Consider the following 14,425-nt stretch of genomic DNA (forward strand, 5'->3'; position numbering starts at 1 on the left):
AGGACCATGAGGCCGCGGGGCCGCTCTTGGCACCATAGAGGTTACCATAGAGGCGGGGCCGCGATGGCGGCGGGGCGGGGCCGCCCCTCCCCGGTCTCTCCTAAAAGATCATTGTGAACGTTCAAACGTTTCTCCCGTGGTTTATTAAAGCGCCCGGTTCAGCCGTGGCCGAACGCCGCTGGAGCCGAGGTTTAGTGCCGGGGGCCTGGGGGAAGGGGGCCGCTGCCCGGCCGTGGTGCGGGGGCGAGGCCCGGCCTCCTGTCCCGTTACCGGCAGCCTCAACCGCTGGGCACCGCCGCTGGGGTGAGGCGGGGGGCGGAGGGCCCGCCCGAGACCGCCGGTGTCCCGCCCGCCGGGGTGCCCCGGAGAAGGGCCGGAGGGGCCTCCTCAGGGCCCTAAATCGTTACCGGGGCGTCAAGCTCCCGCTCGGCCATCCGCACCGGTGTCCCCGGTCTGTCCCCACCCCGCAACCGGAGCGCCGGTACGGCAGGGCGGTACCGGGGTCGGGGGGGGTGGGGGGGGAAGCCACTCCCCGCACCGAACTACGAGTCCCAGCAGCGCGGCCGGGGCCGCCCAGGGGGAGGTGTCCCGGGACGGGGGGGGGGGGGCTCCGCCTGTTCCTGATCCTCCACCTCCTCCTCGCAGCACCGGAGGTTTCCAGCCGTGCTTTTCGGTGAGTGAGGCGGGGGAACGGCGGTGACGGGGTCCCGTGTGCCCTCCCGGAGTCTGATCCCCTTCCCCCCCCCCCGGAGGGACCCCCACCCCCAGGAGGCCGGAGGGAGGGGATGTCCCGCTGCGAAGCGACGGGCGACACTTTCACTTTCGTTTCCCCGTCGCGGAGCCGGGGATTGCCCGGCCCGGGGTGCAGGGGCGGGGGGAGCCCTGTCCTCTCCCCGCCCTGCCGGGACCCCACGCACGGAGATGCTAACGGGGACCGTGGCACCCGGCGGCGTGGGGGGGTTGGCCCGGTGTCCAACCGCGGCTGGAGATCGGTGTCGCTTGGGAAGGGGGGAATCCGCGGTTTTGTGCGTTTTCGGGGCGCTGCAGGTGAACGAAAGAGGAAAACGGCAGCGAAAAAGAGGAAAATAACAAAAGGAAAGGTAAAAAAAAAACAAAACCAAAAAACAACAACAAAACCGAAAGGCCCCATTAAGAGGCTGGGCCGTGAGCACCGGGGGAAGCGGGATTTGTGCTGCCCTGCTCCGGGGAAGCTGAACCGACACCTCGGCCCCGGGCTGGGATTGCTCCTTGGGCATCAACACCCGGCAGAGGTGGCTGTTCCCGGTCCCCTCGGGTGGCCTCAGCCTGGCGGGGTCTCCTCTGCCTTCGCCGGGGGCTTGGGAAGCTGCTCCTCGAACGAAAACGGCAACGTTAATAAAACTTCCTCCCCGCTCGACTTCTTTTCCTGGAAACCAACTGCAGCCTCTGCCATCGGCACGCTCTGCACGGGTTGTTTTCCTTCGAGATCACGCTTATTTTCCCCCAAAACCAACATATTTAATTTTTTTTGCAGCAGAATGCGGTGTTTTACTGCATCCAGACGCTGCCTCTTCATTTGCTTTGCAAGTTACTTTTGAGCCTGGTGGCAGCGAGGGCTCGCGTCCCGCCCTGAAGCGATGCAGTAACGTGATTAAAGGTGCTCTCCTTAGATTTATTTTCTTATTTTTCTTTTTTTCCTGTCTGGTGGCTGCCCTTTTGGGAACTGCAAATCACAGAATCGTGATGGTTGGAAAGGACCTCTGAGATCACCGAGTCCAATCATACACACACACACGCAAAAACCCCTACAATCTCAAAACCCCTACAATCTCGGGCACTAGAGCGTGCCCTGAAGTGCCACGTCTACACGTTCCTTAAATCCCTCCAGGGATGGCGACTCCACCACCTCCCTGGGCAGGCTGTTCCAGTGCCTGACCACTCTCTCAGGAAAGTCATTCTTCCCAGTATCTAATCTAAACCTCCCCTGCCCCAACTTCAGACCGTTTCCTCTGGTCCTGTCATTATTCCCTTGGGAGAAGAGGCCAACACCCACCTCTCTACACCCTCCTTTCAGGTAGTTGTAGAGGGCAATGAGGTCCCCCCTCAGCCTCCTCTTCTCCAAACTAAACATGCCCAGTTCCCTCAGCCTCTCCTCGTATGACTTGTTCTCCAGACCCCTCACCAGCTCGGTGGCTCTCCTCTGGACACGCTCCAGCAGCTCAATGTCCTTCCTGTAGTGAGGGGCCCAGAACTGGACACAGCACTTGAGGTGAGGCCTCACCAGTGCCCAGTACAGAGGCACCATCACTGCCCTACTCCTGCTGGCCACGCTGTTCCTGATACAGGCCAGGATGCTGTTGGCCTTCTTGGCCACCTGGGCACTGCTGGCTCACATTAAGCCGGCTGTCCACCAACACCCCCAGGTCCTTTTCTGCCGGGCAGCTCCAGCCACTCTTCCCCAAGCCTGTAGCGCTGCATGGGGTTGGTGTGACCCAAGTGCAGGACCCAGCACTTGGCCTTGTGTGAACCTCATCCCATTGGCCTTGGCCCATTGATCCAACCTGTCCAGATCCCTCTGTAGAGCCTTCCTACCCTCCAGCAGATCAACACTCCCACTTAGTTTGATGTCATCTGCAAATTTACTGAAGGTGCACTCAATCATAAAGGCGCATCAGGTTAAGAAGGATTTGACGCCGGCCTGGTAACGACTGAGGCTCAAATGAATCGCACGCCATTTCTTATGCTTTACTGGGATGGCTAAAAGTGAACCTGAAGTCCTGGGTATCCCAGAGGATTGTACCACATCCATTTCTCCGGCCTGCCCTGCCTTCCACTCCCCGCAGGGGGCTGACCTGCTGGAGAGCAGCTCTGAGGAAAAAGACCTGGGAGGTGTCCTGGTGGACAACAGGATGACCATGAGCCAGCAATGTGCCCTTGTGGCCAAGAAGGCCAATGGCATCCTGGGGGGCATCAGGAAGAGTGTGACCAGCAGGTGGAGGGAGGTCATCCTGCCCCTCTGCTCTGCCCTGGTAAGGCCCCATCTGGAGCACTGTGTCCAGTTCTGGGCTCCCCAGTTCAAGAAGGACACTGCTGGAGAGGGTACAGCAGAGGACTACAAAGATGATGAGGGGCCTGGAGCATCTCTCTGATGAGGAAAGGCTGAGGGAATTGGGTCTTTTTAGTCTGGAGAAGAGAAGGCTGAGGGGGGATCTGATCAACGCCTATAAATACTCAAAGGGGGGGTGTCAGGAGGATGGGGCCAGTCTTTTTTCAGTGGTGCCCAGGGACAGGACAAGAGGGAACGGGCACAATCTTGAACATAAGAAGTTCCATCTAAACATGAGGAGGAACTTCTTCACTTTGAGGGTGGCAGAGCCCTGGAACAGGCTGCCCAGAGAGGTGGTGGAGTCTCCATATCTGGAGACATTCAAACCCTGCCTGGACACGTTCCTGTGCAACCTGCTCTGGGTGGACCTGCTTTGGCAGGGGGGTTGGACTAGATGGTCTCCAGAGGTCCCTTCCAACCCCATATCATTCTGTGATTCTGGGAATTCTCCCTCCTCCCAAGGCAGTCGGTGTCAGTGCAGTTCTCTCTGCTCTTTCCAGCTGTGGATACCTTTTTGTCTCCAAGTGCAGCCCCACAATCCCCACCTTAACTTCTGCCTGATTTTCAGGTTGTTCTTTGGCACAGAAAATAGACAATTTCCTGGGTGACCCCCCCAAAAAAAGAGCAGGGTTTCAGGGAGTTCATTTCCACGTGAAATTTCTGGATTAGAGATGACCTGAAATGCTCCAGTGGGATGGTTATTCCTGATGAACCTTCCCTCCATTCTGAGGTCAATCCTTACTCGCTGCTGCTGTCACTGAGAGCAGCTGAGAAGGTTCTGCTTTGGATTCCTGGAATTGAATTGTCTGGGATTGGTGGCAGGGTTTTCTCCGCAGCGATCTGCCCCTTGACAGATTGCCAGGGCTGAAGCTTGGCTGCCGGCGAGACATGGTGGCAAAGAGGGTGATTTAGTGTTCTGTTTCCAGACCTGCCTCCGCTCCTGGCAGTTCGGGTACTGTTTGGATCCATGCACCCACTTACAGATTTATTGTTGTATGATTTGTAGTGTCAAAGTCTAGCTTTAATGCTATTTGTTGACCCGGCTGTCACGCAACGTATTCCTTTCACTACTGAGAATCATCTTGCAGTTTCAGCGTGGCAGTCACGAGTAGCAAGGCTGTAATAGCCTCGTGACACGGGCTCGCGAGACACAACTACGACGACCTGCCTAACCAGGAGCTCCTCCGCTTGTGCTCTTCCATGGGAGCTGAGCTCAGCAAGGTACCGCTCTGCCTTTGGAGCCGGGAAGCTGAAAGACACTGTATTTGGAGGTCGAGTCGTTGCGTTGGATCGGAATGCAGAAAGCGAGGAGGCTGTTGAGTTTGCTTGTCACCGGCATGAGTGTGTCTTGTGTGTCTCACCACGGTCAGGCAGTGACGGGGGAGTGTGTTAGAGCTGAGACTGCACGATAGATTGGAAGCTGCTATTTTTGTCTTGTGCTACTGTTGGAGCATCTCACTGATGCAGTGAAACCTCTGTTCTTCTCAAGCAATGTGCTAGTCTCCAGATTTCAGCAGAGCTGACACACCCCCACATTAACTCCATATGGTGGGGATGTGCCTGGAGTGTCAAATCACGTTAAAAATGTGATGTGGGGCTGCATGTGGGGACACCTGGAGTTCCAACAGGGTCTTCAAGCATGGGATCCCACCAGCAGGCGTGCATGCTCCTCCTGCTGTGAGGCATCGCTGCCTCTCCTGTGTAGACCTGTAGAACAGCCAGCAGGTCTGGTTTGTGGGTCCCACGGAGGAGAGAGGCTGCCGTGCCATGCTGGCAGCCTCAGAGCACCAGGCAGTGCAGCTGGGAAGCAGCGGTCAGATGAAGGAGTCTTACATGTGTCTGCTGAAGAGGATCTGCAAGATGCCGTGGTGTCAGGAGCAGCCTGGCCACAGCAGCAGGGACACCAGTGAGCTCCTGGGCCTTGCTGAGAAACCTGGGTGTGGGCATAGGGGGTTTTGGATCTCACACTGTCTCATTCCCAAGCCGTAGCTCTTCATACTCTTCACGGGCACGATTGTGGTGGCAGCGTCTGAAGATGAGATAATCCCCTTATTCTTTCCTCTCGTAGACTTCCACAATGGATGACACCTCAGACGAGCCTCCCACTTCTGCTGTCCTCTTAGACAACTGCCACTTCTCCCAGGTCATCTTTAACAACGTGGAGAAGTTTTATGTTCCCGGAGGAGACGTAATCTGTTATTACACCCTCACACAGAACATCATTCCTCGCGGGAAGGACTGGGTCGGCGTCTTCCGGGTAAGTGAATACTGTGAAACCAGACGTGCCAAGGACGAGAAGGCAGCAACAGGCAACAACAAACAGCGTGGCCTTTGATAGAATACGGTTGGGGATTTTTTTTCAGTAATAACCCTGTGTAATGGAACACCTTCAGCCTAGGGACAAAGTGCCAGACCTGTTGTGACCTGAAGAGCTTCAAGGCTAATCACTGATTATCCTCTCATGCATAGACCACAACTCTTAGAAGTCAGAATATCAATGCAAAAATCCTCCCAGTAACTGATCTATGTGAAAATACAGTCCCATTACCGTAGGATAAACATGAACTGTGTGATGCCATATAAGAATTTTGCTGTTGCAGGTGGGATGGAAAACAACCCGGGAGTATTACACGTTTATGTGGGCTCCTCTGCCCAGTGATGCCCCCAGTGACACCGCTGTGCAACAACAGATCCAGTTCAAAGGTGAGCGGGGCGCCTGAGTCACTCGGGGGACGTACGTGCACGTGCACACCCAGACTCCCCCTTTCCTGCCACCAATAAGCACTGCATTCAGAATTACAGGGTACCTGCAGGACCGTGCTTTGGGAGACTTATTTCAAATCCCATAGTAAATCACATAATTTTGAATCTGCTAAATTCTGCCGTCCTGAGTGAGTGATATTGTTTATTTTCTTATCACGGGCCCAGGGAATGACTAACGGTGCAGGAACAATACTCAACTAGGATGTCTCAGTTTTCTGAGGTTCTGGCTTTCTGTGCTATAGAGCTAAGAGACCTGAATAATTAAAAGCTGCGTGTGACAGGGTTGTTGTGTTTGTCTGAAGCTTATTACCTGCCGAAAGATGATGAATACTACCAGTTCTGCTACGTTGACCAGGATGGTGTGGTGCGGGGGGCCAGCGTGCCTTTCCAGTTCAGAGCAGAGACTGAGGACGATATCCTAGTGGTTACCACACAGGTAGGTGTTCTCTCTTCCCCTGCTTTTTCCTGCCTCTCCTTTTATTGGCATATGCTCACTGCTGACGTGGAGCAATCTGGTAAATCGGATGCCAAGCTAGAACTTGGCAGACTTGGATTCTATTCTTGGCTTTGCTGCTGATCTGTCACACAAATTTGGGCAGCCTTTGTTTCTCTACCTGCCATTTATCCCTTAGATCATGAGCTCCTTGCAATGGGGAGTGACTTAATACATGGCGTTTGAGGGCCTTTTGAATATTTTAAAATGAAAATGTCATTTTCTTGGAAACAGTCTCCCATTAGATGGGAGTAAGAGCATGCACAAGGACAATAACTGAGGTGCTGTGAAGCCAAGCACTCCTATTTTGCAGCGTCTTGTGCGCAGCCCTTTTGTTAATGACCACACTGCGCACATGATCCTAATTTAACAAACTACAAGAAGCCCCAAACCTCTGCCTCTGCTGACGACTTCGGACACAGAAAGCATTGAGCACCTTAAAAGATCAGGGGCAGTATCTGCTCAGTATTCCAGTTGGTTTGATGGTCGGTTTTGGACAGACTGGGGAGAGTGAAGCAGCCGCCTGGTCTGTGCTGGTAGTGAAAGCACGGGGAGGTACACGCTGTTCCCTTTTGCAGAGCTCATCTTTCTTTGCTCTTTGCACTGTGCTGTTTGGAATGTGGCTTTCCAGTGCTTCTGTTACGACTGAACGACTTTGTTGCTTGCCAGGGAGAAGTGGAAGAGATCGAACTGCAAAACAAAAATCTGCATAAAGAAAATGAGGAGCTGAAAGCAAGCTGTGCAAGTCTCGAGAAACAAAAGATGGATCTGCAGGAAAAGCTCAACAAGATGCAGGTAAACAAAAAAAGCAAATAAAATAAGTCAGAGGCTTTAAATCTGAAAGACAAAGTGGGACTGAGTCAGGTCTTGGTCCACTGGATGCTTCCAGGAGAAAATTAAAGAGGTTTCTCCCTGTATTATCTGTTTAATCCTTTACCAAATCGTACAAGACCCCTACTGTGATAAGAACAATAATGATGAACAAGAGGCATCAGCAGACACAGGAGTCAGGAACATATGGGAAGTGTTCAAAAATGTTTTGTAGGCTGTCCCAAAATCACATTATCATTATTTTTTCCTCCTTCAGTTTTGCTCAGGGTTTAATATAAATTAAACGGGGTCTGAAAGAATAGTCAGGATGCAATGAAGAGATTTCCCTCCCTCGGCTGGGCTGCATGGAATTAGTTGCATTTGAGGGATTTTGCAGTTCCAGTGCAGAGCAGGACTATTGCTTGGGTCCCATTTACCTTCTGTCGACCACACTGTGATTTTCAGGAGCTGCAGAATAGTTTAGAGTCTCTAAAGAGCAACACAGAGAAACTGGAGCTGGAGCTGAATTCCCTGAAAAAGGAAAATAAACATCTAAAAGAGCTGGATGACTGCAGAGAAGCAGAACTGCACCAGTAAGTGTATTTACAGCAGAATTTCATGTAAGCATCTTGCCTTTATGGATTAAATTTCCATCTGTGAAAGTATGGTGTGTTTTGATTTGTTCTGAATAGACTCAAAGAGGAAATTCAGAATGTGACCTCTGACAAGGAACGCCTGGAAACCAGACTGAAATCAGCCTTGGATCACATGGACCAGCTGCAGGTAGCAAACACGGAGCTGCCTCCTTCGCTTTGCTTTGCCTCTGACGGAGCACTGAGCAATCTTGAGCAAATATGTGGTGTATGAGTTTCTTTTCTGATTACCCGGGTTCTTTAGGAAAATGTCAACCTTTGATATGATCTGACCTCTAGAAAACCTCAAGAAATCTGTGTTCTGGAAGGAAGGGGAGAGGGGGATGTGCTAAGATAAACTGTAAGGATTTTCTTCCCTAAAAACTTCCCCTTTGCACGCTCATTAAGTTGTCCAAAATCAGACTGTTGTTCACCTCCTGCTAGCTAAGGATCCAGGCAGAAAACACTTCTGTTTAAACAAGACTTGTAGCTGGGAGGTAAGGAAAAGGAGAAGGCAGACTGGAAATAGTATGGTTTTAGGTCTGGGACATGGGAGACCCAGAACGATGGAATAACCACTGGCTATAGAGTCTCTGGTTTTCTCTTTGCTCTCTGACTGCCCAGACGAGAAGTGTCATGTTGAAATTTAGAAAGCTCCTCAGAGAAGGTACTAATGAGTACTGCGTTCTAGTGAATACATCAGCTCCGGTACATCCCCATGTAACTATTCTCAGTTTCTACAAAGGTTTTAATGGAAAAATGTTTGCAGAAAAAAAAAGGTTTAAGCAGCCATGGGTTCTGGAGCTTTGCTTTCTGCAGCAGAAGGTGCTTGTGCTCCTCACTCAGAGCTGTTCCATTTTCACTTTCTGCCCACCCTTCTTTCTCCCTAGTCTCAAGTGTTGAATTATGAGAAAGAAGTGGAAAGCCTGTCTTTCGTGAACCGTGACAAGACAGAGGAGCTTGAAAGTTTGATGGAAGAGAATCGCCAGTTACGCGCGATTGGAATTCAACAGGTAAAGCCTTCCCTGAGTATCCAGGTGTTTGGGGAAGCCAGGGCAGAGAGGCTGTGGCATCGAAGCTGACTAGTAATTGGTGTGAAGCAGCAACCTTGCTGCTCTTCTCCTCTCTGTTTATATTTTTGTCCCTTTCTCATATTTAATATCTTAAATTTAGCATTTAATAATCAATGAAATAGATGCAAGATGGTCAGAATGCACCAAAACAAGCTGTAAACAATACAGTTTCTGTTCTGTAGTTTGGTGCTCAGCCCCACATCCTTCTTCAACACCTCTTTGCAACTCTTGAGAATCTGGGATTTCTGTGCAGAAGGAGCAAAATAAGGAGCCTTGCCCATTGCATGGGAAATCACTCCTTGAAGGAATGCGAAGGATGTAAAAGAAAAGGGCAGCATGCTCTGGCCTTTCTTTCTCCCGAAGAAACCATCATTGGCAATGACTGAGGCTGTCACATCATCTTTAGTCTGTTGCCCTAAGTGACCTTCTAAAGGTGCCTCTCTCTCTGTATGTGCTGCTGGGGAAGCTTTTGGAGGCTCTACTCTGACTTTGGCATTGAAAATTAGATGCCTAAAATAGATGATGTGATTACCTCTGCTGGGGTGCCAAATGTTCAGGATTCTTAGAGGGATACTTTGAGACTGACTGCAGAGTCCCTAAGTACTCTAGCTTGTCTAATTTACTGATTTAATTCAAGAGTCAGCTACAAGATGTAATTCCTGAGGATGTACTGGCTATCCACCACCGGTGCAAGTCTCACAGCACCAGCAAACCTGGCAGACGTGGGTAGCACTTGCCTGCCAGGGTGGATTTTTCAGCTGTATGAGTTCCTTTTCTTTAGCCGCCCCCTCTTTGTTTGACCTGTCATACATCCCCTTTGGAGGTCACGTGTCATCTCACATGCTGTAATGAAAATACAGACCGTGAGTGGTGATGTGGAGATATCCCAAATGATAAACTCTGAAATGGTAAGACTCGCATTGAAAGTGAAGGTTATTTGTTGGTAATCAATGCAGAATGAGGCATCAAGGATATGAGAGCTCCAGTGCTTGGAGCTGTTATCATTTAATTGCCAGTTTCCCATGGTTTACCAAATAACACTCTTCCTTCATAGCAACAAAACCAGGACCTAATGAAAGAACTCGAGGAGCAGAAGCGTTTGTTTCAGATTCTGCAGGCAAAAAAGAATGAAGCTGATGAGGAAAATCAGGTGAGAACTTGGCACAGCTCCCTGCATTGAATACGACGCTGATCTCCCAGTCTAGTGTTCAGTTCCATTAACCTTCCCACCAAACGGATCACTAATTGTGCCTGCTCGTGGACCACTGCCTAAGCCAGGCTGTCTGCAGGCACGTACAAATGACCGTATGCGTATACTCGCAGTGTGTTTTTGCTGCCACGACTGTACAGCCTAAGAGGAAGGGTCCAAAAACTGCCACCTTTTTCCCCTGCCACAGAATAGACTGGTTTATCCATAATAGCATGGGGATTTTCAAAACCTACTAATGATAGCTTCATTCTGACACCACTGAAATGAATGGACTTACTCATTTGAATGGACATAGGCTTTTTGTCCAGTCTAAACAATGACTGCTGTTTTGTTCCCTACTCTGCATGACTTCGGGATAGTCTTCTGTCTTTTAAAATGCATTATTCTATTGTGATCATCTTGTCTGCCTTTCTGAGCAGGCCACAGAATAGATCCTTGCTCTTTCTTGCCTCACTTTCCCATTCTATCAAGCAGGACTAATGCTGAGCTACCTAAAAGAAGTTCAGAGCAATTTTAATTCCGATAGAAGAGGATCTGTCTTAGTGGGAAGCATTACTTTTCTCTGAAAGGCTCTCCTGAGCGTCTGGAAATTCATTCTGCCCTTCCGTCCCTTTGCAGAAACTGAGGGAAGAGAATGAACTGCTGAGGCATCTCTCGCAGGCTGGAGAGGTTTCTTCCTTCTCTGCTGTTTCACAAGCTCAAGCTCCAATTCCGGGTCCAGAAGCAGGAGGCTTTCTGTTTGGAAGTCCATACAGTGGTGAGATTACTTGGCACTCTCTCTGAAAGCGCAAATACACGGCAGTTAAGAGTCTCAGCAAATTATCCTCCCTCTCGAATTAAGTGCTGTAGAATAGACATTATTAGCAGCACCTCTGTGCAGCTTTGCTTGTGTGCAGATGACTTGGCAGCCACAAAATGCTGCCAGGTGTTAAGAGCTGACTTAAGTGATCAGCTGTCTGCTCATTTTCTGCCAAGACAGACAACTATTAGCTAGTTTATTCAGCTGCGAGACAGCTAGTTCTGTGGCTTATGTCCAGTTTCCATAGTCCTAAATATAGAGGTTTAGATCCAGAGCCACATCCTCATGTTTCAAGAATTACTAGTTATCAGCACATTACATTGTTAATCATTTTGTTGTGGCTAAATTGACTTCTTTTTTTCCAGTGGCAGGAGCAAATCTGGGGGCAGGAGCTGCAGACTTAGTAAGTAAAGTGGACATGACTGGACATGAATTTGTGGTTTATGGACACAAATTAGTGGTTTGAAATAAAAAGCTTCAAGTTCAGTTTTGTAACCAATTGTCTGGTTTAGTCCTGGTAAGATAGTGGACAACAAAATGGAGCCACGTGTGCTTAACAATTAATAAGACTTCCATGTGTTAAGGAAGAGAAAGGAAACTCTGTTGACCTTAATCTTTAAGGACCAGTATCTAATGTCAGAATGAGCAGCATGCAGCTGCTAAACACCTTATTTCATAGTCGAGATATGAACATGTGCTATGTAGGATGGAAAGTCAGAGTACCTCTCAGAAGCTCTTGACTTTTAAGTGCTATTTAGAAAAGCCTGGAGACATTTGAAAACTTGAGAGTGTTAGAAGTCAGAAAGACTTGTCCAAAAGTGATAATATCTGCCTACTAAACTCTTCTGTTTCTTCTCTTTGAATATAATTTTTAAACTGACTTTATTTACATTTGCTTTGTACTTCAGGCTTCTATACGGAAATGCCCCATGTGCGATGAATTATTTCCCGAAGATATCGAAACACGTCAGTATGAGGCCCATGTGCAGAGCCATCTTCTGGAGTGCCCAGTCTGCAGTGAGACCTTTGACAAGTCCAATAAGCAGGTGTTTGATGACCATGTTTTTTGTCACAACCTGGCACAATTCTGACTTTCTATCTGCTCTGTAGAATAAGGTAGCAGAGGCTGCAGTATAGAATAGACCAAAATCACTGTATAGGCTTGATTCATGCTAATAAGATCACCCAGACAAAACTGACTACACCGCTAATCATTCTGAGCTTTCTGTTCCGTGCAGTACGTGACCAACGCATAAATCAGGTGAGGCATCCACATCCTGAAACTGAATCACCGTCACGAAACTTAAGTCCTGTGTCTTGGATCAAGTATATATGCTTGTTAAATGAGTTACAAATCCTCTTATTAGTAATATAGTTGAATGTGGTATCCGTTCTTTAGAACAGGATTGGCCATGTAACCGTTCATCCAGGTAGGGATCCAAGTGATGGGATGTAGCACAGCAGTTTTCTACACTTGGCTGATACATCTCTATTATAAAGGTTTTTTTCTTTAATATAGCACTGTGTTTACTAACCAAAGACCGGAAACATTGTATAATCTTTTAGGATCACACCTTCAGTCCTGCTCAGCTTCTGGAATGCAAAATTAATTATTAATAAGTGAAAAAGTCTAAATAAAAATACATCTCTTCTTTCACTATCAGCTGTAAAGCAAGGGAAAGAGATGTATTTATAAAGAGACCGAAGATCTGTTCGCAGATCTGAAGATTTAGGGCCCTTCTTCCAGCAAAGTAGGCAGCACAGCTTGTTCTAGGGTGAGGCACTTGCACTGTTTTCTCCATCCACCTCCAGATGAGGAAAACCTGAAATTTCTGCAATAGGGAAGGTCAGTACGTGTGGAGCCCGTAGAAAAGCAGCGAAAAAGCAGCACAGAGGATAAATGGTGTCTCAGTCAGAAACTGGGCATCCTTATTTAAAGGAAATTATGCATTTGGATTATTTCTTTTTCTCTGTTTCTAAACCTTCTTGATTTAACAAAAGCCTGTTCTCTCAAACCAAAATATTGTGATCCAAAACTAAGTGCCTTATGATATTACAATGCTTTGTGCACAGATTATCCAGTTACTATTTTTATTTCTGCTTCAGGATTTTCAATTTATGATTAACAGCTCTTTTTCCATGCAACCACAAATGGGGAAAGGTTTATTATCTAGCTGTATTAGACTGTTTCCTGCTGATTATCTGAAGCAACAGAAAATCCTAAGACGTTTACATAGAGTTTTAAGAGTATTTAGAGTAATAAAGACTTCAAAATGTTTTACTGTTTTGATTCTACACAAACTTTTTATCAACCTAACTTTAAATAGAGTATTTCTGTCTTGAGATGTACTATACTGGTCAGCATTATTTAAAAAAAAAAAAAAAACTGTAAAAGAAAATAACAGCAAACAAAAGCTTTATGGAGAAAATCTTTGAAAAAGGTGTCTGTGTCTGTTCATTCTTAAAGAAATAAACTGGAGGAATTGATGGGGTCTTAAGGGAGCTATTTGCTGGCTTTCAATTACTTGCTGAAGCTTCTGTCTAACAAAGTACTTAAGCACTTCTCTGAATAACTTCTAGCACACAACACAGTATCCCTATGGGTAGCGGGACTGTTTCTGTTTAACAGAAAGCACACATTATACTGGTTGATCCTCAGTGGCTCCTCACAGCATGGGAATGTACCACGAAGGCCAAAGGATAGTATGGGATAACGTGAAGGAATCGGGAGCTGTATGGCATCTGTGTGTTTACATCCTTTCCCAGCAGCGCTAATCTAAAAACCTAGAGCTGGCTGAATTTCTGCTGTGCCGTAGGAACATCCACTGTATCAATACTTTTTTTCCCAAGGCTAGAAGAAAAAGCTGAAAACCTCACTCGGGATGATAAAATATTAATTAGAAAATACTTGGTATTGTACATGTTTTGACATTATTGATTACTATATCGCAACATTCCTGGCATAGCTTTATCCCAATTTTGACAATCGAACATTCCATCAAAATGAGGCTTATTTTTAACTGAACACTTGTTTCCTCAGGAAAAGCCCCATTGTCTTTCAAGAAAAGGCTTTTCCCCCCAACCTTTTCCCGTACGTCCTCATTCTAAATTACATTTTTCTTCTTTTACTGCTTTACATCTTGACAGAGGCAGATCAAACATTGAGAGATACAAAAGGAATTTTTACGAAAAACCCTGGTAGTTACCCCAAATGCCAGTTATCAGACCTCCTTCCTTTCTACACCGTTGCTAGTACTGGCTTTGGTGGCTTGTATCTTAAACCCAAACCAGGTCACCTGGGGTTAGAGTTATGTCACAATGCCATCTACGTCCTTGAGCTGCCAGTGCCAAGTGTCGGTGCCCCCAAAAAATACCTCTCCATCCCTTTTACACTGGTACCTATCGTTTTCCACTTGCCTGCTCCTATCATTTCTACAAATCTCAGTGCCTATGTTGAGCTGCTGGCCCTGGGACACAGGCAGCAAGCGGGTGACCGGCAGAGGGGGTCAGACTGCAATAAATCTCATGAGGATGCTGGCTTTTTGAAGTAGTTTAAGGTT

At 48.0% G+C, this 14,425-nt stretch overlaps 1 protein-coding gene across 3 annotated transcripts; it reads left to right on the forward strand.

Moving 5' to 3' along the window:
* Positions 1-571: 571 nt before the first annotated feature.
* On the forward strand, positions 572-13,366 carry CALCOCO2 (calcium binding and coiled-coil domain 2). 3 transcript variants are annotated; one of them, XM_074163100.1, is made up of 13 exons: positions 572-673; positions 1,514-1,636; positions 5,154-5,342; positions 5,686-5,788; positions 6,151-6,284; positions 7,011-7,136; positions 7,617-7,744; positions 7,844-7,934; positions 8,674-8,796; positions 9,911-10,006; positions 10,685-10,823; positions 11,231-11,268; positions 11,774-13,366. In XM_074163100.1, exons 3-13 carry the CDS (start codon positions 5,163-5,165, stop codon positions 11,954-11,956), a joined length of 1,341 nt encoding a protein of 446 aa, XP_074019201.1. In that variant the 5' UTR covers positions 572-673; positions 1,514-1,636; positions 5,154-5,162; the 3' UTR covers positions 11,957-13,366. The 3 variants fall into 3 exon arrangements, with proteins under 3 accessions (XP_074019201.1, XP_074019200.1, XP_074019199.1); XM_074163098.1 differs by lacking the exon at positions 1,514-1,636 and adding an exon at positions 4,174-4,306 and having other exon boundaries at positions 642-673; XM_074163099.1 differs by lacking the exon at positions 1,514-1,636 and having other exon boundaries at positions 605-673.
* Positions 13,367-14,425: the final 1,059 nt, after the last annotated feature.

Source organism: Numenius arquata, chromosome 23 (genome assembly GCF_964106895.1).
Source record: "Numenius arquata chromosome 23, bNumArq3.hap1.1, whole genome shotgun sequence".
NCBI classification, from domain to species: domain Eukaryota; kingdom Metazoa; phylum Chordata; class Aves; order Charadriiformes; family Scolopacidae; genus Numenius; species Numenius arquata.

Bases quoted from the DNA above. Each gene is read 5' to 3' on its own strand.
- CALCOCO2 (XM_074163098.1), top strand. From the start codon at position 4,286: ATGGGAGCTGAGCTCAGCAAG. The intron at 5,789-6,150 runs GTGAGCGGGGCG...GTTTGTCTGAAG, and splicing joins ACAACAGATCCAGTTCAAAG to CTTATTACCTGCCGAAAGAT. The intron at 8,797-9,910 runs GTAAAGCCTTCC...CTTCCTTCATAG, and splicing joins GCGCGATTGGAATTCAACAG to CAACAAAACCAGGACCTAAT.